Genomic DNA, 26,136 nt, shown 5'->3' on the forward strand with positions numbered 1-26,136 from the left:
GTCAAAGTAGTGCATAATCAATACCGTATGCTCAATGCTAACATATGTAGATTAAGAAATAATATTTTATCAAGACCTAGTCTTTCAGTAGATAGCATAAAGACACGTCTTGCTGTTAGATCCGTTCAGTGCTATACCACACCAATGTCAAATTATTTCAGTAAGGCTTAGAAATATGCGGACTGACATTGCAACCTTTCACGATAGGTAGCCAAAGCCTATCTAGGTTGTGAAATTCTTCTTTTTCTTTTGCAAAGCATTGCATAGATCTGACCGTGTTACCTTAAAGTGGACGACGCCCACAACCGGTCTACTAAGCAAAAGACTTAGACTTTGTTTACTTCTTATGCATTTAAATGTTTGTAAAACATCTTATAAATGCACAAGCAAACACAATGTAATAATAATAGTGATTCTATTCGTGCGAGACTGCTCGAATAATACTGAATCAGGTTAAAAGTGGATTATAGAGTTTTACGTATACAAGCAAGATTCTATTCGAGCGAAACTTGCTCGAAACATGCTTTTCAGTATACCAAACCTAACAATCTCCCACTTATACTCAAAACATGCTTTCGAGTATACCCACTGCCAAAAACTCTCCCACTTATACACAAAGCAGGTATTGATTTTAGATATATCGAACTACCATTCATTTCACCAAGTGAAAGAAAAATCTGCTTGGTTGTTCTCTGATAATATCTTTTTCACCATAATGTCTTTGCTGCGTACTTGATCTTTAATTAATTTCATCCCCATATGTGATTGTTTAGCTTAATAAACTCGTGTGTCCCTTGAGTTAGCCTTCACTAGAGTAATCAAAAAATAATACTCATAGGCATACTCAAACTTACGATTAAAGCTATTAGGAAGATATTCCTAAGGTAAACACATATTCAGAGGATGACTTACTCGATCACTGATTAGTCATAAAACTAAGACAGTGTAACCCCAAGGACATTACATGAATGACTGGTAAACTAGAATATAGTTACTAGTCTTTCTCAAGCACTAGGGTATATTCATTACCTCAATCAAAATCCTTTGCCATGGTTAATATGATATATACTTGCTATGTATAAGAACAACTAATATCAAACTTAGTACACATTATAGCATATATGAGACAACTATCTCCGAACTAGTCTCATAATTCTTGATCTCACTAAGTGTCAAACGACACTTGACTAGAAACAAGACAATTCCATCTTGAGAGGTATAAACCTTTTCATGGAATTTCTAATGCTTAAATGTTCCAAGCAATGTGTAGATATAGGATTCCTAAGAGAATCTCAACATTCTTTCTAGCGATCTTAAAAGGACTTAGATGCTAAGAATGTAATTAGTTTCTCTTAAATCATTTATCTTAAACTGGGTAGACAACCAGTTTCCTACGCCAGATGCCAGTCTTAGTTGTTTGCAACTTTTGTAGATTTCATCATCGTAGAGTACCAATAATACCATACATAATGCACTTTCAACTTCCTTGTGCTTACAACACTGTTAAGGACATAAGTCAAATTCCAAATATTTGATAATTTTGATAAAACACATATACTCTGATTTAGATGCTTGCCTAAGACCACGAAGGTCTATATAAGCTTCCAATCATGCGTTTCTTGCCCTTAATTACATATCCCATTAGAATGTTCTAGTAGATGATTTCCTCAAGACTTCTATTTATAGAAGGCTGTCTTGACAATCATAATACATACATTCTAATTTATGTAAGTTCTAATAGACAATAGGATCAAATAAATCCTGGCACAACGATAGCGAGAAGATAATTCTCTTTGGGCATAACCCATTGTCATTGTCTAGCCATTTGAGATCCACATTTACACTTGCAAAGATACTTGCTCCCACTGATTGACACAGCCTGTAGGTAATATTGCAAGTCTTGTAAAACATGTTGTCTATCTTAGATTGTAATATGGAATCTATCACCTGTTCAAAGATGATTATCCAAATTAACCAATACTACATTGTAGTTAAAGGGATTATGTTCAAGTTAATCTAAGACCGAGTCTTACGACACTCTTAGACCCAAGAACTTGTTGTGTTCCAGTGGAACGCTCCCACTACGATATGGTTCTTACAATCTTAGGTACTGAAGTTGATTTTATTAGTGCAAAAGTTTCTAATGGTATGACTTCTTGGTAATGTGGAAAATCCGATATCTCTCTCTTTATTTTGAGAGTTATCACGTTGTTAGGCTTGTAGTTCATTTCTTAATCTTCGTACAAGAATTATATCTTTGAAGATTACAGAACTTATAACCTTACATCATTTGGGACAAACCTTAAAACATGCCTCAGTACTCAACTCCAATTTCTTGGACAACTCTCCAACATGTGTTGGAACAACATTACACCTTGAGATGTGCTAGACTAGAGAAGCTCTAGTCCACAACTCGTGTTATGTAGAAGGTACTGATGTTGGCAGTTTCTTTAATGTTTATCCCACCAATGATAAGATTTTAATGAGTACAACTCATCACATAATCAAACTTATCTTAGAAAGACTTCGATTCCTTCTTACATAACTATCCCATTCATTAGATGAATGCTTGGATTCGTTAATGGAGATTAGACTCCCACTACTGATCATAACCCTTTGCTCGTCTCCTTATGGTGTAAACCATTGAGACTTGCTAGTCTTTCTATGTTGCAATTCTATAAGTATTCTGAATCAAACGATTCCAACTCATAGTGCATCAAACAGACATTGTCGACTTTCAAGCTATTCAACAAACAAATTGTTAAAATCTTGATAGTCTAGATCAGTTTGAACAATAGCTAAGTATTTTCTTGGCTTTAAGACTAAGAGCCATAAATACTTTATCATTCAATGATTAAGAAGTTGATGTGTTGTTGAATACTCAACCTTGTCGCACTTACATCATTTTAATACTATGATGCCTTAAGCATCAACCATAAAACAATAGTTGAGCATTAATAGCTCCCACTGCAACAAAAACCTAACTGGATCAAGATCTCTTACTTAGAAGTTGCATTGTCATGTAAGTCATTGTCCTCCTATAAAATAGGTCAATTCAACTCACAAAGCATCTTTTCTCGCTTTAAACAAACTTTGATGACAATTCAGGCTCCCCATTTCCATATCTAGTCTTTTGCTCAAATGAACTAGGACTTAAGAAAAATGCAGCCTTTATGAATTTGTCATCAATCATGTTACTTTCCTCTAATAGTAACATAACGACTATTATTCTGAAGATTTTCTACTTTTCAGTTAAACCTTCTTGTAGTCATTTCTTATTACTTTAGGCGATGACTTGTGTGTCAGAAACTATTTGAGTGATCAAAAGATCCTCAAAACATTCTGTCACTCTAGGATATTCCAATCGAATCATCTGGACAGATTCTATTTATATCCATCTTTCATCGTCATTTACCAAGACTTGTCGAGCTACTTAAAGGAAAATAGCTTGACCTTATTCCTCAAAGAGCTCGTCAAGTACATGCATAATGCATTCTCGAACATTCTTCGTGGAATTATGTCGAGGAAATGGAGGACATGAATCATTGAGTATAAACTCCAAGCTTTCCGCGATGAGAATCTTATCCATTTTCGTTCCCGGTTTACATAATTTAGGCATTCGAGTTTTCTTTCTTTAAGGATCGCAGACAAATATTAAATGACATAATGAAGATTTGGCAAATAAACTTATTATCACATACTCATGCTCAATACATAATCACAAATAACCACAAAACAATTATGTATCTTACAACTGCAAAATTAATAAATTGTATCCTCCTCTGGAGGTTAATACGCATTAAAATTTTGACAATTTTACTGGTCACAACACCGACGCATCAATAGCTTCCTCCTCTGGAGGTTGACACGCCTAATGCTGCCTAAGCACGACCATCAGATTTAGCATTACAGAATTTTATTTCTACAACACACTCCCATAACAATGTTCATGTGTTGATAACAAAATCAAGCTATCTCATAAATTCTGATTGAACCCTGAAACTCGCAGTTCCTTAGGATTATTGTCCCCACTCTGCAGGTGGCAATAATATTGGGAACCACTTTCTAGTTCATTCTATTTATTATGTGAGAAGTCCGCCCTTATGAACTTACTGTTTTCGTAGGATTATTGTCCCTACTCTGTAGGTGGCGATAATATTAGAAAATCAGCTTCACAAAATTTTGCAGTCCAACCGATGGAGACCATATACAACGCACTTGTTGTAATCATCACTTAGATATTTTATATGGTTTTTGCATAATTATCACATAAGCAGATAAAGCAGATAATCCACTTAAAATAGAAAAACACCAAATAAACAGATAAATCCATTTAATGCATGGCATTTAAACACACAGGATAATTATCGAAAATTATTTAATCTAGTCAAGGGAGAATCAATTAAATAATTAATTTTTATATTGGATCATAATTATCCAATTACTGATAGGATTTATCAAGATAGAGTTAACTATCTAAATCCATTTAGGATTATTCAAGATTTTATTTCGATAAAATCAATCCTACAATTCAAGATAACGTTGATCTAAGATTATCATTATTTAAATCGTACTAGGATATTACTAGATAGAATCAGTTCCATCATTATCCATAAGATAAAAATAAAATCCTATCAACCAAGATTTATACAAATCTTTATTCTATTTAGAATAGACATCCAGAATATATTAAACATTTCTTAGGATTTCTTAGATAAATAAATTTATCTAAATTCAATTAAATAAGGATTTCTTATATATCATCTTTATCCTAATCTATCTAGGATATAAATCCATAAGATAAGGATAAATTGGATTAATACTTATTTTAATCCATCTAAGATTTGTCTTAATAGAATTAAATCTATTCAAATCTATAGGAATAAATAAATTAATATAAATGTTTATCCTAATTCATCTAGGATTTATCTTGGAATAAATCCATACAAATCCATAGAATAAGATAATATTATATTATAATCATTCAAATCTATCCAAGATTTATCAAGGAACAAATCCATATAAATCTATAAGATAAGAATAAAATATTATATTATCATTATTCAAATCCATCTAGAATTTATCTATGAAAAAATTCATATAAACTCATAGGATAAGAATAAAATAATATTATATTTATCTAATTCCAACTAGGATTTGTCTAGGATATATCCACATTAATCCATAGGATATAAATAAAAATTAAATTGTCATTATCCAAATTTAACTAGGATTCATCTAGGAATTAAATCCCTACAAATCCATAAAATAAGGATAAAATCTATAATTAATCCATGATTTAATACAAAATCAAATCTTATATAATATATAAAGTCCACAAGATATATTCAAATCTTATTTCCAAATTAATCCGGAATACTTTCCAAAATTAATGCAAGGGTTAGGAAACCCTAATCAAATTTGGAAAGCGAAGTCACGGAACGAGGTAATGCGACGTCAAACTCGAGGCCGGGAAACTGCCCGCGAAGAGCTCCCACTCGAATCACAGCCGCTGTTATGCTTCACGCAAACTGTCAAGCTCGAGAGCTTGAGCTGCCGATGCAGCTTGGCCAGCCTGACTTCTCCGACGCCGGCTGCTCACGAAGGTCGCTGTCTTTCGAGCCCGGGAACTGCCCACGAAGGGCTCCCACTCAGACCGCCATCGCCGCCTGCATCAAGCTAGCCTTCCCTCTCCGTCTCACGCATCCACCGAGCCTGACGTCTCCGACGCTGCTGCGTCGACGTCGCTCCGCTGGAGCTGCTGTCGCGTCTCCGGCGTCAGCGGTGCTGCTGCCTCGTGAAACCACCATTGCTGCTGCTGCGACATCTCCGACGTCGCTGCCGCCGTGTCGCAGCTGCTCCGGTGTTGCTGTTCACTGTTGCGACGCCTCTGGCGCTGCTGCTGCGTCGTCGCTTGTGCGACGTCGTCTCTGCAGCCGCCGGCGCTGCTGCCCGGTGATCTCCGACGCTGCTGCGTCGACACCTCTCCGCAGCAATTCTCCGCAGCTGTCGCGAATTCCCGACAATCTATTACCGAAGGCGGTGAACACGCAGCAGTTCTTGAATTTGCCGACTTGGAAATTTAGTTCACGTAAGGCAAATAATAAACAAAACTCATCTAATCCAAGTAATCATTGCAATATTGCAATGATTGCTTTATAAATGAATTAGATTCCACCGAATTAGTTTCTTCGATGCTTCGTGTTTTACGTTTTGTCAATTAAAACTAAACAACAAACAAACAAACACGCGGCGAAGAAAACATGCATTCAAGCAATTCACATAACATGAAATTAATTCACATAATCAGAGCCAAAAATTGGCTCTGATACCAATTGCTGGGGTTTGGTGCCCCTTGCACAGCGGAAGACTTGTACAAAACAAATAAATCAGACGTAGGATCTATTTGACCGATTATGCGATTAATCAATTCACATGTTAAACAGATAATTGCATGCTAGAACGCAAATAATTCATGCTCAAAGAAAGTAAATCCTAAAACATGAATTCTACGGTTTAGAGTTACCGATTTGATTCTCCAAAGAATCGACGATTGCTCGCGCCTTCTCCACGTGATGATCTTCAGTACTAGACCACGGATCTTCTCTCTGGTTCCCGAACTGTATCTCGATATCAGGGTGGGCTGATCTTATCAAAACACTAGGACTCGAATAAAGAAGACAGAAGAAATCCTTTTGGGAAAAGGAGTGGAATTCGAAAATTCCTACAGCTGATGGGGCTGATATTTTCGAAAATTTCAGTAATGAAAATTGTGTTTTTCTGTCTCCTTTATTCTCCTATTTATATTAAGTTCCTTTTGGGCCCAGACAGGGATCTATGGAAGGTTTTGGATATGGGCTCGCCCAATTAGCTTTTTACTAATTAAATTGAACCCACAATTTAATACAAGCTTATATTGGAATATTACGAGCAGCCACTACAGAAGTAATATTGAACTCTCCCCATCCAAATCCGAAATTACAAGTAATCCGGGTTTCCACTTTTATTATTTATTTCCCGCGCTTAAGATATAAATGTCCATTAATTAATTAATGTCTGCTATGGACTTAATTAATTAATATCTTATTAATTCCAAGAGTGGACTTAGCAAGAATCATTTATTTATTATTCATAGAGTAATAAAACTCCAACTGGCCAGTTTTCCGAATAATAAAACCTTGTTCGAGCTCCTCTTGAGGACATTATCAAACGAGACTCACCTCGTGCACGTTTCAACATAATAGCAATCCTAGCACCGCTAGATATTAATCACCACTACCCAATATATCAGGATTATTGGGTTGCGAAAAACCCGCACCATTTGATAAGTCAAAGTAGTGCATAATCAATACCGTATGCTCAATGCTAACATATGTAGATTAAGAAATAATATTTTATCAAGACCTAGTCTTTCAGTAGATAGCATAAAGACACGTCTTGCTGTTAGATCCGTTCAGTGCTATACCACACCAATGTCAAATTATTTCAGTAAGGCTTAGAAATATGCGGACTGACATTGCAACCTTTCACGATAGGTAGCCAAAGCCTATCTAGGTTGTGAAATTCTTCTTTTTCTTTTGCAAAGCATTGCATAGATCTGACCGTGTTACCTTAAAGTGGACGACGCCCACAACCGGTCTACTAAGCAAAAGACTTAGACTTTGTTTACTTCTTATGCATTTAAATGTTTGTAAAACATCTTATAAATGCACAAGCAAACACAATGTAATAATAATAGTGATTCTATTCGTGCGAGACTGCTCGAATAATACTGAATCAGGTTAAAAGTGGATTATAGAGTTTTACGTATACAAGCAAGATTCTATTCGAGCGAAACTTGCTCGAAACATGCTTTTCAGTATACCAAACCTAACAGATAAGTCTATGACTTTTAATGATTTCTAAGGATCTCAAGGAGATTGAGTTCTCTAAGAGACCGAGTAGGGCAAGATACTCGAGTAGGAATCACCTATGTAAGTGTGAAGTGTGGCCGCTTCAAATTACACACTTATGAATCCAAAGTGGTGTCCAAGGCCGCAAAGGACACAAAACGTGAGAACGGATGAGGTTGAGGTGTTTAAGTGTTAACACCATTGTCTCGGTGCACGCCGTGGGGGGCTAGTTCAAAGCATCGCGCTACTAGGCTACCTGTGTATCCGATGGCGTTGACTATGGAAGGTTCAAAGCTAAAAGCTACCTATCCTTATGCTTATATACCTCTCGAGGGTTGAGCTTGTGTCTGCATGCATTTGCATTTGGCTATTTCCACTCATGTGGGGGATTGTTGGAATCTATGCCCGGTCAATGGACTTTGACCAATTATAATTTCAACGAGACATTTAATTTTGTAAAATTAAATGATATAGTGTCGATCTACGTTCGGAGTAGATGACCGTGGTATATTTATTTTCTCAAATCCGATTCCCGGTGAGTGAGAAATAATTGTTTAAAGTTGTGCAAAAATTGCAAACTTAATGAGCTATGAGAGGAGATTAGGGAATAATTAAGAGAGTTAATTATCCCACATTGAAAGTTTCAACCTTATTAAACTAGTATTTAATAAGAAGGATTATTACATGTAATAATTATAGTGGACTAAGATGGGCTGTAAGAGCCCACACGTGCGCACACGCGCGCGCCGCCCGCCCCGCCGCGAGCCGCGTGCCGCGAGCCTCGAGCCCGAGCCCGTGCCCGTGTCCGTGGACTTGGATCTTGGCAATTGGTCTTTGGGTGTTCTTTGGGCCTGGTCGTGGGCTTGGTGCTTGGGCCTAGTTGCGGGCTTGGCCCAAGTCTAGTGGGTCTAGTTCTTTTTAGACCACCACCGTTTCCACGTCAGCGAGCCAAGCGGGATGCCACCTCGTCAGTATGACGCGGTAAGCCAACGTGGCTGACACGTGAGAGTCCACGTCGTGAACGAATCTAGAAGCTTCTAGACTCAGCCTCTCTAGCTCTGAGCGCGTAACGGCTTGTAACGCCCGAACGTTACAGCTCGTAACCGACGACCGTTACGGTCTAGCTTTAATGACGGCCATTATGGCCGTTGACCCCCTGCAGTGGACCGAGCCTATAAATAGGCTAGCCATTCCATGCATTCTACACACTAAAAAAACACTAGAAAGCATTCTGCATCATAAGCTCTCTCTCACGTATTGTTCTTCTGTCGAAGCTCTGCCCTCTCTCCTCCATCCAGTTCGCCGGAGCTCTGCTGATAGCGGTGCTGCTTCATCAGAGACGTAGCCGTTTTATCTTTTGGGACGAAACGCCAATCCGAAGAGCACTACCGGGGCGTATCTCGTCTTGCGGAAAGAGGACTCCTCGACTCGGCTCTTTCCTGTTCTACACTTTGTAGTTTCGAGTTCCATTTGTAATTTTCGTTTCAGTTCTTTTCTGTATTCCTTCTTGTAATCCCTAAATCTCCAACAAATAATAAATTAATTTAATCCAATTTAATTTAAATTTAAGAGTGATACATGTACATATATATCTAAGCAGTAATTACTTTCCATTCTTCGGTAATGATTCATTATTTTCATTTTCTCAGTAGTATTTTATAATGGTAAAAGCCAAATTGAGATATTTTATCCTTCAGAAAGTGGGCCCGATACATATCATGGCCCAAACCCATTAGGTTTCATTCGATTTGAGAGGGAAATCTTCATTTGCTTTGAGAGGGAAATCAATTGTCTGCAGCAGCAATGGGTAAATCTCAACAGCTCATCTCCTTCTCGTGTTTTTAAAGCTTAATCGCTCATTCATTTTGATGTTTTGCACTTTGTGACTGCTGATTTTGTGCAGAAGAATCGAGGCGCAGAAATATGGCGCCTGAAGAAGAAGATGATGAAAAGTTCACATCTCAGGAGACGAATATTTTGACGATCGCCTACATCCACGTGTCGGAAAATACGATCATCGACGACAGCCACGGCGTTTTCTGGTTTCTGGTCTACACAGAGTTCAGAGAGATGAAGCCGGACGGGTCCCCTGCTCGTGATTCCGATCAGTTGCAAAACCAGTGGGCCCGGGTGCATAAAGATGTCTCCAAATTTACCGCCATCTACGCCAGCTGTCGAAACAAGTTGGGCAGGCGCTACGCTCACCTTTATATCCGCCAACAGGCGAAGGAGGCCTTCGAGAGCAGTGAAGGAAGGATGTTCGAGTACGAGGATGTCTGGGAGATGCTCCGGATCGACAACAAGCTTTGCTGCGATTCCGAGGCGGCTTCTAGTGGCTCGAAGAGAACCAAAGTCTCCGAGGACTCTACGAGCAGAGAGATACGTCGTTGATGAGCAGAGAGGATAGGAAATTGCATCAAGAGCTGCTTGATTTGGTTAGAAGCAAAGTGATTCGGAAGTAATTTAGGATTTTAAAAATCAATATGTAGTAATTTTTAAACTGTGATCCTCTATTTTGTGTTTGTTACCCTTAGTAGAAGATTAATTTACTGAATGTCTTGTGCTAGCTATAATAAACTTGCTAGTAAGTTCACCAGATTTGTTGACATTCTCCTCATCTGAGTTATGTTCAAAATGTTGTAGTTGATTGTGCCTTAGATGCTCATTGATTAGGTGTGTCCTAGTAAATTTAATGTACATCTTCAAATGAGATACATTTGAATGATGCATTTTTTCTAATCGCCTCACAGAAGCTGAATGTCTAAGAATTGATTGATGGTGATTGCTTTTCCAAGAACAACGAGAGTTCTCTAGTCACCACACGAAGGTGGTGTTCGGTTTCCTAGATCAAACAGAATCAAGATATAATTTATGATAGAACTGTGAGATTATTTTAGTTGAAGAGGATTGGCTATGACTAATTATCCTATGATTATCCATCTAGGATTTGAATTGTTAAATCTCATGCAGCAAACACTAGAAGAGAACAAAAGTTGTTCTTCGCAAATCTATCTTCGGATGATGCACGACCAAGAACTCAAACCCCAATTCTACGTTGGTATGGCAACAGCACTTAAGTGGAACATAAAACAGTACAGCAGTCTTTTGCCAACTCTGGCATGAAGTAGATGGATGATGAGCTAACTGGCTCTTTCAATCATGTCATCTTTACTCTTGAACCTACGAGCCAAGCTTGAGCCTCACTTCGAGCTAGATAGTTTTATTGAGCTAAGCTCAAGGTGCTTAGTTTGGTGGGCTCACGAACAATGTTTGGATCTTTTATTCTCGAACAATTCGTGAGCCTTCAAATTGCGTAATGTTAATGTTCATAAACCTTCAATCGAGCCAATATATAAACATTCGATCAAGCACGAGAAAGCCAATATATAAACACACGATAAATATGTTGATAAAAGATTCAAGATCGTATATTGAAATTTTTCGGCCTTTCACAAACTTTTAACAAATTCGAGCTCGGACATTATTTATGAGTAGTATTATTTTTATGTGACAAATCAAAACGGAAAAAGTGTCTATTTTTTGAGACTAACAAAAAAAAATTCTATATTTATGTATGGAAGGAGTAAAAAACATCGAATGAGTCGAGCTTTGAGCTTGAACTCGAACTTAAATAATCATTGGCTAATGGAATATTACACACCTCTACTCCAATAATTTTAATTTAATTTTATTTATTTATTTAAAATTGATATACAGAATATAATAATATAATAATAATAATAATAATAATTCTTTTGTGTCACAATAAGAGTCACACTTTACTATTTTGGTCTCCCACAACAAGAGTCGCACTTCATTTTTACTATAAATGATAAGTAGTTTACACATTCTGCTTACTTATTTCACTCACATTTTAATACTAATATAAAAAAATGGATTTCATATTCCACTAACCTTTTCAACTCATTTATTTATATTTCTTAAAACTCGTGTCCATATTAAGAGTGACTCCTATTGTGGAATGGATGGAGTAACATTTAATGGTAACATAGTTTTATTAAATTATACTCCTCTCGTCCTTAAAAAATAGACAACTTTATAATTAACACGAGTCTTAATATACAATTGGTAAAATAAGAAATAGATGGAAAAAAGTAAGAGGGGGAGGAAAAAGGTAGTGAAATGACTTTTAGTAGATTGTGGAATTTATATTATAAATTATTTGTAAGTTTATTATAATTTGCTGAAAATATTATATATTTAGACTTTGTCTAATTTTGAAAAATTGATTCAAAATAATAAAATTAGTCTATTTTTTTGGATGGAGGGACTATAGCCTGTACTTATCAATTCATAACAAAATATAGAGTAATATAGAATTTTGTAAAATAATTAGTTAAGTGCATCATAAGTTTTTAAAAAACTTAAACTAAATGAAAAATGCACAAAAGGTCGTCCCCGCCGATGGCACGGACAGTCCCTCCCAGCGCTGAAATGCATTGCGCCGATGGCACGGCGCCTCGGGCGGCGCGGCACCTTCCCAACCACCCATTGCAGATGATATTTTTCTACTTTGATTTTAAGAAGGACCGATTAGGTTTCGTTTCGTTTGAGAGTGGGATCAGTCAATCTTCAGATGATGGGTAAATCCAAAGATGATCAAAAGCTCAAGAGCTCATCTTCTTCTCCGCGAGGTGTTTTATTAAGTTTTATCGTTCATTTTGATGTTTTGTTTCGCGGCGTAGAGCTTTTCTGACTTCGGATTATTGTGCAGATGAATTGACGAGCAAAAGTCGTAGATCTCATAGCTCTTCCGAGCACCGTTCTCGTAAAGGTATTTGCTCATCCTAATTTAAACTTCGATTTCGATTGTGTAATTGTTGAGAAATTTCGCTCTTCTTCAGATCGAAGCTTATTTAAAGTTCGATTTCGATTGTGCGATTGTTGAGAATTTTCACTCTTCTTCAGATCTAAAGCTTATTCAAAGTTTAATTTCGATTGGTTAATTGTTGAGACTCTTCTTCAAATCTATGCTTATTCAGAGTTCTGTTTCGAATGTTTTATTGTTGAGAATTTTCACTCTTCTCCAAATCTAAGCTTAGTCGAAGTTCGATTTCGATTGTTTAATTGTTGAGACTCTTCTTCAAATCTATAAATCCATCATATTTACTTTCAGTTTGAACTCCAATTTATTTATTTTGAATGGATCCTAATAATCCCATTTTCTTGCTGGACCCAAATATACAAGTAGGGTTCGACAATTTTGTTGGCCAAAAAGGGCAGGATCCAGCTAGACCGGAGAGTTGGCCCGTGGAGACGGATAATACCCCATCTTATCAGTTGACAGGATCAAACTATATTTTTGAAGATTACGAAATTTCAGATTTCGAAATCTCAGATGACGAAAGGTACACAACCGAGGAGACGAAATTGTTGGCGCACATCTACATCGACGTCTCAAAAGACCAAAGGGCTAATTTCTGGTGGGACGTCGCCACAAACTACAACGAGTTCATCCCGGTGGGGGCACATTACCGTGATGACGATCAGCTGCGCGAACACTGGGCCCGAATGCAGAAGGATGTCTCCAAATTCATTGACATCTTTACCAATTGTCAGAAGATGCAGGGTACCGGTCATAGTTTGGATGATATTCGCCAACAGGCTAAGGATGCTTTCTTCAGCGACGAAGGAAGGATGTTCGAGTATGAGGATGTCTGGGCGATTATGCGAAGCAATCCCAAGATTTTCAGCGGTTTTGAGACTTCTAGTGGCCCGAAGAGAGCCAGAGTCTCCACCTCCAAACAGGACTCTACGAGTGGTGCTAGCATTGCACCTGCCGCACAAGACCCTCAACTCGAAGAGTACTCTGCCAGAATGGAAAAGGTGAGAAATGCAATATTGAACAGGGCGTACAAAAAGATGCTAGGAAATGGCATCAAGGGCTGCTTGATTTAGTTAGAAAAGTAATTAAGAAGTAATTTAGGGTATAAAACTTTCAGTAAGTTCCTTTCCAATGCATAGGCACTCTAATTTTGGAGGTTACACACATTAGGGTGTCTTGATTGATGGATGATGGTTTTGGTTTAAGCTAAAAAATGTGTTCTTGTCTTATCAATTTCACCATATTTGTTTCTCTTGTTTGGCATTCACTTAATCATTGACTCATGTTCAAAATGTTGCTATTTTCTGCATTAATCTTTGATTGTGCCTTAGTTTCTAATTGATTAGGTATCCTACTAATCCTAGTGAAGTTATATTCGTCATGTACATTAGAAATGCATAGGTGCGATGCATTTTTCTGATCTCCTCGCTGTTTATTCATTGTTTTGTTCTTTTCTTTGGACTGTAATTATTGCAGTGTTAATTGCTTAAAATTTAGGATCTTTGTAGTGAGATTCTCCAATATTTGTTTGGTTCAATTTAGGCTTTAAGCTGGGTTAATTAGCTGTTGTAATGAACATAGATTGTACCTACAAAATTTTCCTATATATATTTATTTATTTTGCTTTACTAATGCAAAAATACTCTCTATCTAATTCCTTTCTTTATGTTTGTAATGATTAATTATTTATTAGATGGGTGGAATCGAATCCTCCTCGGGCTCCACCTCCAAACGATTGAGATCGCAAGCCAAACCCGACAAGGATGAGGTCGCAAGCCAGCTTGCTGGAGCTCATTGGAAAGGTTCCGACACCAGTGCGAGTGGGTCCAGAACCGGTTTGCGACGTCGTCCACCTGGGAGGAAGACGATGAATGCTAGCCGCAGACGAAGACAGACCCAAGCCCCACCTCCTCCCCCACCTCCAGATCCGAATGATTTATTCGGACTTTTGAACCAGCTGCTCCACGCGGATACTAGCCGAATGACTCCAGATCAACTAGATACGCATTTCTGTATGATTAAAGGCCTCCGACGTCTATTGGGCATACCGGTCCAGCCGCCGCAGCCGTAGTAGTAGTTTTCAATTTTTAAGATTTGAAAATGTACTGTATCTTTTAATATTTGGATTATGCAATTTTTAATTTTAGAATTTTAATTATGTAAGGTTTAATTTTTAGGAATTCGTAATGTTAATTTCGGATTATTAATGAGGTATTGTTATTAATGAAATGTTTTTATTAATTGTATTTTTAAATTAAATAATAGAATAGGACCCGTAAATAGTTAAGGGCAATTGTTACATTTAGTAGAAATTTATTTACCGAAGTATAATAAACTTGCTAGTAAACTTACCAGAGTTGTTAATTCCTCTTGTCGACATTCTCCTCATCATTGAGTTATGTCAAAATGTTGCTATTGATTGTGCCTTTAGTTGCTCATTGATTAGTTAATTCCTAGTAAATTTAATGTACATCGTCAAATGATACATTTGGATGGGATTATGATTGATGTCTAGGAATTGATTGATGATGATTGCTTCTAAGAGAACAACGAGTTCTCCCAAATTCTACGATGGGATGGCAACGGCATATAAGTGGAATATAAAAAAAATGAGTAATAGGAGTATAATAGCGGCGGACCCAGTAAGGAGTGGTGAGGGGCTTAAGCCCTCTCCAAAAGTTTTTTTTTAATGTTTTTCTTCTTCTAAGATTTTTGAAAAAAATTAAATCTTATCAAAAGCCCTTCCTAAGATTCTACCACAGAAGAGTAAATTGCCAAATGTTAATGACAAGAAGGGGCTGAAAAAATTGGAAAATTGGAAGTTGCTGAAGATAAAAATAGCTGCCGTAACTCTCGGGAAGAAGACGACTAAAAAGTTATGTAACAATATAATATTATTATTATTAAAAATAGTTGCAGGTACATAAATGCTTAAAATATTACTCTCTCTATCCCGCTTAAGAGAACACGTTTTCCTTTTTAGTTTGTCCCAACAAAGATGATACATTTCTTTTTCCTGAAATTTTTTTTTTCTCCAATTAATACACTCAACCATTTTTTCTCTCCTATTAAAATATCTATCTTTCTTTATCTCTCTACTTTAATACTTACATCCACATTTTCTCTCTTCATTTAAACACTTTAATCAATAACTCCTAAAATCTCGTGCCGGCTAAGCAATGTGTCATCTTAGCCGGGACGGAGGGAATAGTACTTTAAAATGTGACGTCACACATTAAGTTAAATAGGCACAGTATATTTTAAATTTATACTCCATGGTATTTTTTTGTTAATGTGACAATATTTATGTTTAGAAATTACTATTAGTATTTTAATTTATATAGTTTAATAAATTGGAAATGTGCTTAAAATCCATTTCTTCATTATTTTAACATAACAATTTTGTGACGGTTCAATTGTATATTTTTCTTTTCAATTTTAATATACAAAAATTGGTTTTTAACAATTCTTTTTATTATTTTATTACAAAAAAATTCACAATAAAAATCAGATCAGAGTTGGTGGTTTAAATTTATACTCCATCATCACATTCTAGTTGACACATTATTAAAATGTAACTATCATTATTTCTATTTTATTTTTTCTCTACACAATTTATGTAGAATAACTATATAAAATCTTATACCAAATAAAAAGTGTTCCACCTAAAGTAGGACGGAAGGGGTATAAGATTAGTGATTTAAAATTGATTTTTATCTTGTAGGCTCAGTGCAACTATTATTTAAACAAAATACTCATCTGTTGGTGAAATAATATCACATTTTGTCATTTTGATATGTCACCAACTTATGTCTGATTCACTTTATTTCCGGATAAGTGAATCCGTCTATTTATTAAAGCATTATTTTATTATAAACTCTATATATAAAAGTAAGACACATGTTCCACGTACTTTTTCCACTCATGAGGAGACTTTAAATTTGAATCTGAAGTTTACTGTGGAGCCCCTGCCAAAAAAAAGTTCATGCGTCCGCCACTGAGTATAATTGTAGGTCATCATGTTTTGCAAACTCTGGCATGATGAAGATGGATGATAATTTATCTTCCGATTCCAACAATCACAATTCACATTGCATTGTTTTTGTATTCTTGGGAATGTATTAGTACATTTTTTGAATTGTTGTGGATTGAGATATTCACCTTTAAAATTGCATTTAGTTAGAATTATGATTGTTTGCATCTTATTAATATTTAATTTGTGAAATAAGATTTTTTTTTTTGGACACCTAAAATTGTAAAAATATAATCATATTTTATATGGATGGAGGGAGTATTTATTCAAATGGTTGAACATTTTCGTGTAAACATCTAGTAGAAAGTTTCTATGGGTAGAGGAAGTGTATGTATTTAAATGGTTGGACATTTTCAATTATCATCTAGTTGGGACAAAATCAACATTTAACCCTAAATTTTAGTAGCAGCAGTGAAGTTTTCTGGTTTTGCGTTGCCAAAGCATTCAAAGAGATGAAGGCTGCGCAAGCATTGGGACCGGGTGTGTCTCCAAATTTGACGCCATCTTTGCCGGCTGTCAAAAGATGTACCGTGACGAAGGAAGCTTTCTTCCGGACTGAAGGAAGGATGTTCGAGTATGAGGATGTCTGGGAGGTTCTTTGCTGCGGTTCCGAGGAGGCTTCTAGTGGATCGAAGAGACCCAATGTGGAGGACTCAATGGGTACTTATACTTCCTCTCCAACGACGCCAAGGAGTCAATGTCAATCCATGGGGACTAAAGCGGCCAAGAGGAAGTGGAAGGCGAAGGTGAGCATTGCATCCGCCCAAGACCCTCAACTCGCTGAGTACTCAAAGATCGCGGAAGCGATGCTGATCAAGGAGAAGGAGTACTTAGCGCGAGATACATATATGTATGAGCAAAGAGAATAGGAAATTTCATCAAGAGCTGCTTGATTTTGTTAGAAGCAAAGTGATTCGAAGTAATTTAAGGTTTTAAATTATGTATTGTTCGTTTTTTAATTTACTAAATTATGTAATTTTCAAACTGTTCTCTACTATTTCTTGCCGAATCACATCACTGAGGGTTGTGTTGACTGAGAACAGAAATCTCGTGACAAACAGAAGAGAAGAAGCAGGCCATGAGCATGCACGATAAACTTTGTGTAAGCTCACCAGATTTGTTCTCTTGTTTGACAGTCCCTTCATATTGAGTAATGTTCAAAATGTTGTTATTGATTGTGCCTCAGTTCCTCATTAATTAGGTTATCCTAATAAATTTAATACTACTATATTCATCCTCAAACGATATATATTTGAATGCTGCATAAGTTGTGATGCAATTTCTTATCTCCTCACTGAAGCTGAAAGTTCAAGAATTGATTGAGAGGTGATTATTACTCATTTCGTTCCTTGTTAATAGAGATATTTCGTTTCGGCACAAAGTTTAATGAATAATGCATAAAATGGGTGGTAAATAAAGTAAGAGAGAATAAAGCAAAAAACATGAATAGAGAATAAGTAAAAGCGAAAATTACTTTTTGCCAAAAATAAAAATAACTCAGTTATCATGGTATTTTCTAAAATAGAGAAATGACTCAATTAACTGGAACTGAGGGAGGTTAATTTTTTCAGTACAATATGTTTAACACTTACATGACGAATGAACCATGTATATGGGGTTTATTTTGAATTACTCTTCCCCATTTCTTAAAAATAAAAACTTTTGGGGGCAATATGAGTTTAATAAACTGAAGCATCTTAGAAGTTGTATTTTTGGGTGAGTTTGTGACAACTTGGGCTTCAAGATAAAAACATATTGAGACATGAGTGGTGGTAGGGGAAGTGTCGGGGGCCACACCAATATGAAACATTCCAAATATGCCTTCTGGCATTGTGCTACTCCTATTTCCTCCGGATTTCCCCTTGGCTTTGACCTCAACTCAATCTGCACTCTGTAATGTCGTCGTAGCTACGGTGTGAACAGTCCAATATACTGTATATAACAAGTGATGCCTCCAATATTAGAAATCAAGGAGGAGAAGAGGCTTGCTAATCCTAATTAGTAGTAATCAGTAGTCATTTCATTCATGCAGAGGCTTTTGAGTATGAAGAGCACCGTCAGAATATCTGGTAAATTATTAGTATAGTACTAACACTTTTTTACATTGGATCCAAATTGAATTCACCATATTGTTTGCAGCATTGATGTGGGCTGACATATTGGTGGTGTACGCCTTGTTTGAGATGCAAGACTATCTCACTAAAGTTTGGGGCCTAAGTTTCACCCACGCTGCTGGAATCCTCAACGTTTGGAACGGTGTCTCTTTGCTTCTCCAACCTCTCTTCCTCTATGCCGTCAGCACCTTTCTTCGAAACTTCAGCATGCTCGTGCTCTCCAGCTCATCCTACACTCTGGTCAGAAACTCAGGCCTTTTTTTTCAGTCGACTACACATTAGTTTGATATTTCCATCTTTGTAACCCAAAAGGCCTCAAACTAATTATAGTTGGATAGCACTGTTTCCAATTTCCATTATCCATCTGATGTATAAATGGATTTGTAACCCAACACTTTTGTCCTTGTATAGGGAATCTGGTTAGTGTTCATGTCAGCTCCTCCGGTTCTTGCAAAATCAACAGGCACGTGCAAACAATACGAGCAGGAATGCATAGGCAACACACAAAAGGCTCTTCTCTACACGGGGATGGCATTGATAGCTGTCGGAGTAGCTGGCAACAGCGTGTCTGTGGAATCATTTCTCAAAGAACAACCGGACAATAAATCTAGTGGTGAGGCCGTAGTAGATTGGTTGAGGGTACCAGGTGTGGCTATGGTGGCTATTGTAGGCTTAGCAGGAGCCATCGCACTTCCTAACATAAAGCCATGGACCTACCGGTTTGGAATCCCAACGGTCTGCACTACTATTGCTGGCATATCCTTTCTCACCGGTTTATGTTGTTTCCGGTTCAAACTCACCAAGCCAAATAGGGACCGGATAGAAAACATGGGAAGAATGTTCTCCTTCCGTATGATACCAATGTGGCTGACCTTTTTGGTGTGTGGGATCATCTCCGCAAGCAGCAACACGTACTTTGTGGAGCAAGCAAAGCACCTGGACCGACACCTAGGATCATGGGAGGTTCCTACTCAGGTACTGCTGCTGGCTCAGACTTGGCTAGGCAAGTTGCTGGCATCGTTGGCAAGTTACAAAGGACACAGGGTTGTAAAGGCTAAGATATTGGGGGTCCTATGTTGTATAGCGGCTGCAGGAATGGAGAGAAAGAGACTTGGGGTTGTTAGGAGCAACGGGTTGCTGGATAAACCCAAGGAAGATGTCCCAATGAGCGTGTATTGGTTGTTGTTCCAGTTCGTGCTGCTAGGAGGCGCTGGGACTTTGTTAGAGAATAGTGTGGCGGAGTCTAATGAAGAAGGCACAAGCAAAGAAGGCACGGGCAGTAAAACTAAACCGAAGGAGTTGAATAGACGGTTCAGTGAGATCTTTACCAAGGAGGTATCCGGGCGGGAGAAAGGGTGCCTCGAGATATTTAGCAAGGGGGTGTCTGGGCTGGGGTTCATGTGTGGTGTGCTCTTGGTTTTTGTTGTGGGGAAAGTAACGAGTTGGTTCCACTTCACATTGAACCGGAGTCATTTGGACCGCTATTATTGGCTACTCGCAGTTTTGAGTGCAGCCACTTTAGTTCTATACACAGTGGTGCGCTACTCTGTGGGGCCGCAAGCCCCACAGTGACATTTTCTGTTTAGTTTGTGTATCGATCATAATATGTTGGGTGATGTGCTCTTAATTTTTAAGTATGTGCTCTTAATTTTTAAGTATCATTATGGGTGATGTGTAATTTCGTGTTATTGTAGTAACATTGTATTTTGCATTTAAAATTAATATTGCATATAGACTAGTCATACAAATTACTATCAATAATCTGAACAAGTAATGACTGTATTTACTTTTTATGAAAATAATAATGTCTGTTTATAAAAAAAAAAGATAAATAAGAGAGATGGGAAAAAATAGATAAAGTAAGAGAGAGAGAGAGAATTGGTAACGTATGAAAAAAAAAAGTATCTAATTTTAAAAATGGAATTATTTTTTGTTGACCCTCAAAATAGCAAAATTAAACAATTTTTTAGGGATGAAGAAAATAATAATACTAGTATTAAATTCAAATAACATAATTAGAATCTGATTTTCAATTATGTTTATTTGTATAAAACTTATTCAATTTCTGACTTAAATCCACCAAATATATCCCATTCTTACACAAGATTGCATATCATTCAACTGAATCTTCTTGTTTATCCAAACAAAAATAGGAAATTCCTTCCTTCAGATTATTTTACGACGATTTTATGCTGGTTAGGCACGGCAAGAACAAGCTCTCATGTTATGAATTGAACCTTTTGAGTAGGTTCTTACTCCAACAACCAACTAAGATACTCTCTCCGTCCCATTGAAGATGACCCACTTTCCTTTTTAGTTTGTCTCAACTAACATGACCCATTACTTAAAATGTAAACACTTTATCTCTAGTTTATTCACTCTCTCTTACTTTACTCTCTCCTCTCAACACACAAAATAAATTTGCATAAAATCCCGTGCCGCCCAAGAAAGGGGTCATCTTCCTTGGGACGGAGGGAGTACTATATGGAAGGAAAATTAGAATAACAAAAATAAATAAATAGATTCTTCTTTCTTGTGTTGTGCTAGCTAAGTAGTAGTAGTATAATAAACTTGCTGGTAAGTTAACCAGATTTGTTCCTCTTGTTTGACATTCTCCTCATCAATGAGTAATGTTCAAAATGTTCTGATTGTGCCTTAGTTGCTCATTGATTAGGTGTATCCTAGTAAAGTTAATGCTCCCATATTCATCCTCAAATATGATACTTGCATTTGAATGTTGGATAAGTTGTGATGTAGTTTTCTGACTTCTTCACTGTTTATGTTTATGTATAGGTTTGTCCTTTTCTTGGGACTATATTCATTGCATTCTTCAAAAGATACTTCATCCGTTCTATAATAATTGTCACTCTTGGTGTTGGTACGAGTTTTAAGGAATATAAAAAAAAGTTGGTTGGAAAATTTAGTGAAATGTGAGACCCACTTTTTATATTGATTTTATAGTATAAACTACAAAATTAGCCCATATGTGTAGTTAATTGAACGTTGGAGGAACTCATATTTCAAAAAATGCACCGGATGTCTCTACATATGGATATAATATCAATTGAATTCTTTTTTTTTTCGCTATTTATGGTCTTTCATGCCCTTCTCATCCTTAATTTATTCCCAAAATGCCACTCCAAGGGCATTAATGTCTTTCCATTATTTCACATATTAGTACAAATTAGTTTTATAAGAGTGTGGGGAAAATAATTTAGGTATTATTAGTATACTTTAATCTTTATTAGTATTTCTTAAGAAAAATAATTGGAGAATAAAATATATTTAATTACCATTAAAACATTCGATGATAATATGTGTATTATAATTTCTAGTATTTATAATTTATTAGAATTATGTATATATATATAAAAACTAATATTTTAATAATATATTTTACAATATTCTTAAAATTCAAATTTATTTATATTAATGAAATGCAATGATGAAATGTTAGAAAGACTGAAATGTCCTTAGTGGCATTTCAGAAGGAAAAAAAAAAGGAGGGTGAGAAGGGCATGGAAGACTGTAAATAATGAAAAAAGACTTCAAATGATATTATACTCTTACGTAGAGGCGTCTGGTGAATTTTTTGAAATATGGGTACCTCCAGCGTTCGATCAGTCATACATAGGTGCTAATTTTGTAGTTCATTCTATAATAAAACGTGAGTGAAATGAGTTAGTGGAATGTGAGACCTACTTACCATTTGTGGTAAAAATGAAGCGTGACAAGTATTTTGGGACGGACCAAAATGAAAAATAGTGACAATTATTGTGGGGCGGAGGGAGTATCATACTCCCTCCGTCCCACAAAGATTGTCCCAATTTTTTCATTTTAGTCCGTCCCACAAAGTTTGTCTCATTTCACTTTTACCATTTTTGGTAGTGGACCTCATATTCCACTAACTCATTCATACTCACATTTTATTATAAAACTACTACTAATATATAAAAGTAGGATTCGCATTCAACTAACTATTTCAACTCACTTTTCATTACATTTATTAAAACCCGTGTTCGGTCAAAGTAGGACAATCTTTATGGGACGGAGGGAGTATTTTATTTTTTATTTTTTTTCTCATATCAATATATAAAAATATAGTTTCTCTCTCTAGTTAACACACACAACATCTTTTAAAATCTTATGTCATCACCCAAATATGACATCTATTATAAAAGGGATTAAGGTATACTCTCTGTTTCAGCCTAAGCGAGACGTTTCATTTTTGCACATGTTTTGGAAAAATGATGATAAATAGTTAAACTGTTAAAGTGAAGAGAAGATTAAGTAAGAGAGAGAATAATGTAAAATAGGAAATGAAATGTCTCGCTTAGGCTGAGACGGAGAGAGTAATAAATTTAAATAAATTTAATTTAAAATATAAAAGCATTTTATTCGTACATTTATTTGTTTGCTTTACGAAAGCAATAATAGTCTCTACGGATTGAAAAATACTACTCCCTCCGTCCCTGAAAATTTGTCACCTATTTTCTTTTTCGTCTATCCCTAAAAATTTGTCAGCTTTTACTTTTACCATTTTTGGTAGTGGACTCCATATTCCACTAACTCATTCTCACTCACATTTTATTATAAAACCAATATAAAAAAGTAGGACTCGCATACTACTAACTTTTTAAATCCACATTCTATTACATTTCTTAAAATTTATGCCGGATCAAATGGTAACAAATTATCGGGGACGGAGGGAGTGCTGGGCTAAAGCTATGCTATCGCCTATGTTACAATTTTTTGCAATGCTTTATGATAAGAAATTTTGTCCTTCAGAACATGGGCCGGATATATATCAAGGCCCAAACTCATTGGAAAGTGAATTAAATTTAATTTTGAGAAAACTCGATTAGAGCATCATCATCCATGCTCTTAGCTAAGAGTATGGAAGTGGGCTTAGATCCACTTTTACTCCTTGTCCTTAACTAAGAGCACAACACTCACATCCGTGCTCAGCTAAAAACAAGCTCAAGGGTCCCACTATTCTATTATTCAACTTAAATATTTCAATTACTAAAAACATTTCGACATTATAAAAAAATATATTAAAAAATAAAAATTACATAATTAAAATCCTAAAAAATAAAAATACATAATTAAAATCCTACAAATTAAAAATTCTCATAATTAAAGTGTTATAGGAATTTTTTTGTGTTGAAGTGGGGGTATTTATAGATGAAAATGTGAATTTTGGGAAAAAAATTGAAAAGTAAATTAAAAGTGGGTAAAAAATGAATATAATTTTTTGGAAGTGGGAAAATATTTTTTTTTAAATTAATTTCAAATTTTTTAAAAATAAAAAATAAAAAATTTGAATATGCCAACGGCTAAGCCGTTGGCCAATCAGAGAACGCCACGTAAGGGTGCTCAGCGACACGGATGTGCTCTTAGCTAAGAGCAGCGCCGTGCCGCTGGCACGAACGGACAGCTCCCATCAGCGGATCCTTGCCAGCGGCAAGGACGGACGGATTTTTTTTCGACCGCTGCGGATGCTCTTCGGTTTCATTCGAATTGAGAGGGAACTCAATTACTACTATCTTCATTTGCTTTGGGAGGGTAATCAATTGTCTTCAGCAGCAATGGGTAAATCGTAAATGAATCTAAAGCCGACCACAATCTCAAAAGATCTTCTTCTTCTCGTTTTATTAAAGTTTAAATCGCTAATTTTGCTTGTTTTATTGAGCTTTTTGTGAGCGCTGATTTTGTGCAGAATAATCGAGAAGCAAGAGGCGCAGAAGTATGGCGACTGACAAAGAAGAAGATGAAGAAGAAGGAGAAAAGTTCACAATTGAGGAGGCAAAATTTTTGACTTCCGTCTACCTGATCATCTCGGAAGAGGAGACGATCCTCGACAGCAGCCACGGAATTTTCTGGTTTTGCCTCGGCATTAGGTTCAGAGAGATGAAGCCGGCGTGGGTCCCTGATCGTGACTACGTGACTACGACCAGCTTCGCAACCACTGGGCCCGGGTGCACAAGGAATAGGGCGTAGCTACGGTGGGTCCAGGCCTATATTTTCGATACATTAGTAGTGCAGTTGGTACAGCTGGCCTACCACAATCAAGGCCTGAGCTCGATTCCCATAACCTCCATTTATTCAATTTCTATTTACTTTTTTTTATGAGAGTAAACTCAAAATTGATCCTGAACATATGAATATTTTATGTTTTTGGTCCTAAACATTATCTTTTGGATTTTTTGGCCCTGAACATATAGAAATTTGATCATTTTGGTCATCCGTCAATATTTCCGTTAAAAACTAACGGTCAACGAGTTTAATCCCAATTTTGACCAAATTAAACTTTTAATTCTAATTTTTTTCTCCCTAATTAATTCCCTAATTATTTTTATAAATATTCTTTACTAATATTTTTTACCTCCTTTTCTTCTTCGATCTCCTTCCATAGATCCAGCGCAAATAGTACTTAATCGGAGACAAGACACCGCTCCTCAACCGCATCGTGACGCCGCCGTCGCCTCTCGATGATGCCTCGCTAGATCTAGAATTATCATCAGCGCTATTGATGTCGCGATTTTGGAAATCGCCAGTTGGATTCAGGTACGGTGAAGACGGCGGTAATTGGAAATTTGCGATCTCTGGTGCCTCGAGTAAATTGAAATGGTGGTTGGGGTGGCGGAGACTAAACTGAACGGAGAATTGTAACTCACCGGCACTGGCGGACACACATTATGGTGGGGGAGGGCTTAAGCCCTTCCCCAATTTTTTTTTTAACTTTTTTAGTTATAAAATCTTATAATTTTATTAATAATTTGTGTGAGTGTAAAAGCCCCTACTAAAATAGAAAAGTATAAGAAAATTATTATCCCATACAAAATTTGAATATATAGCCCCTACTCTAACAAATTTCTGCGTCCGCCACTGCTCACCGGTGTCTCCTCGGACTTGAACGGAGTCTCCGGTTTAGGGTTTGGAAGCCACACAACTGGAGGGGAATGGGCGGCGACAGAGAGGGGGATGGATTGGGCAAGAATTCGGTCGAATCATCAATACTAGCCATTGATGATGCCGGAAATGCAGTTGAGATCGGAAGGGAAGAATACACAACTTTGTCAATCCAGTTGAACTCCTTGTCTAATCTAAGGCGTCGTCGGAGTAGCGGCCAGCGGCGGCGAAGAAGCTGGAGTGGTGGAGATGATGGGTAAAAGAATATTTATAAAAATAATTAGGGAATTAATTAGGAGTAAAAAATCAGAATTAAAAGTTTAACTTGGTCAAAAT

The 26,136-nt window shown here is 36.6% G+C and overlaps 3 protein-coding genes and 1 pseudogene across 5 annotated transcripts in view; 3 read left to right on the forward strand and 1 right to left on the reverse strand.

Moving 5' to 3' along the window:
• LOC125192451 (uncharacterized) overlaps positions 1-14,945 on the forward strand; it is a 29,599-nt gene extending 14,654 nt beyond the window's left edge. For 2 of the 3 annotated variants that reach the window (XM_089057145.1, XM_089057144.1), the window contains exon 4: positions 14,432-14,945. In XM_089057145.1, the coding sequence (XP_088913271.1) occupies positions 14,432-14,809 (378 nt within the window). In that variant the 3' untranslated portion in view covers positions 14,810-14,945. Of the gene's footprint in view, positions 1-12,294; positions 12,548-12,627; positions 12,688-13,104; positions 13,740-14,431 lie in introns of those variants that run through there. The other variant, XM_048090025.2, reaches the window with a different exon arrangement.
• On the forward strand, positions 9,647-10,631 carry LOC125191751 (glutathione S-transferase T3-like). The gene is made up of 2 exons (XM_048089164.2): positions 9,647-9,699; positions 9,796-10,631. The coding sequence occupies exons 1-2, from the start codon at positions 9,696-9,698 to the stop codon at positions 10,281-10,283; spliced, it is 492 nt and encodes a 163-aa protein (XP_047945121.2). The 5' UTR covers positions 9,647-9,695; the 3' UTR covers positions 10,284-10,631.
• Positions 14,946-18,578: 3,633 nt separating the features above from the next.
• Positions 18,579-20,546, forward strand: LOC125194087 (protein NRT1/ PTR FAMILY 5.5-like). Its single transcript, XM_048092109.2, has 3 exons — positions 18,579-18,840; positions 18,911-19,125; positions 19,297-20,546. Exons 1-3 carry the CDS (start codon positions 18,798-18,800, stop codon positions 20,455-20,457), a joined length of 1,419 nt encoding a protein of 472 aa, XP_047948066.2. The 5' UTR covers positions 18,579-18,797; the 3' UTR covers positions 20,458-20,546.
• A 4,723-nt stretch (positions 20,547-25,269) lies between these two features.
• LOC148929424 (uncharacterized) lies at positions 25,270-25,915 on the reverse strand (annotated as a pseudogene).
• Positions 25,916-26,136: the final 221 nt, after the last annotated feature.

The sequence above is a fragment of the Salvia hispanica genome, chromosome 4, assembly GCF_029641045.1.
Source record: "Salvia hispanica isolate PSC_SH4W2 chromosome 4, Shi_PSC_v1, whole genome shotgun sequence".
Lineage (NCBI taxonomy): Eukaryota > Viridiplantae > Streptophyta > Magnoliopsida > Lamiales > Lamiaceae > Salvia > Salvia hispanica.

Excerpts from the sequence above, each read along its gene's own strand:
- LOC125194087 (XM_048092109.2), top strand. The coding sequence starts at position 18,798 with ATGCAGAGGCTTTTGAGTATGAAGAGCACCGTCAGAATATCTG. Across the intron at positions 18,841-18,910 it reads GAGCACCGTCAGAATATCTG|CATTGATGTGGGCTGACATA; the intron begins GTAAATTATTAG and ends TATTGTTTGCAG. Across the intron at positions 19,126-19,296 it reads CCAGCTCATCCTACACTCTG|GGAATCTGGTTAGTGTTCAT; the intron begins GTCAGAAACTCA and ends GTCCTTGTATAG.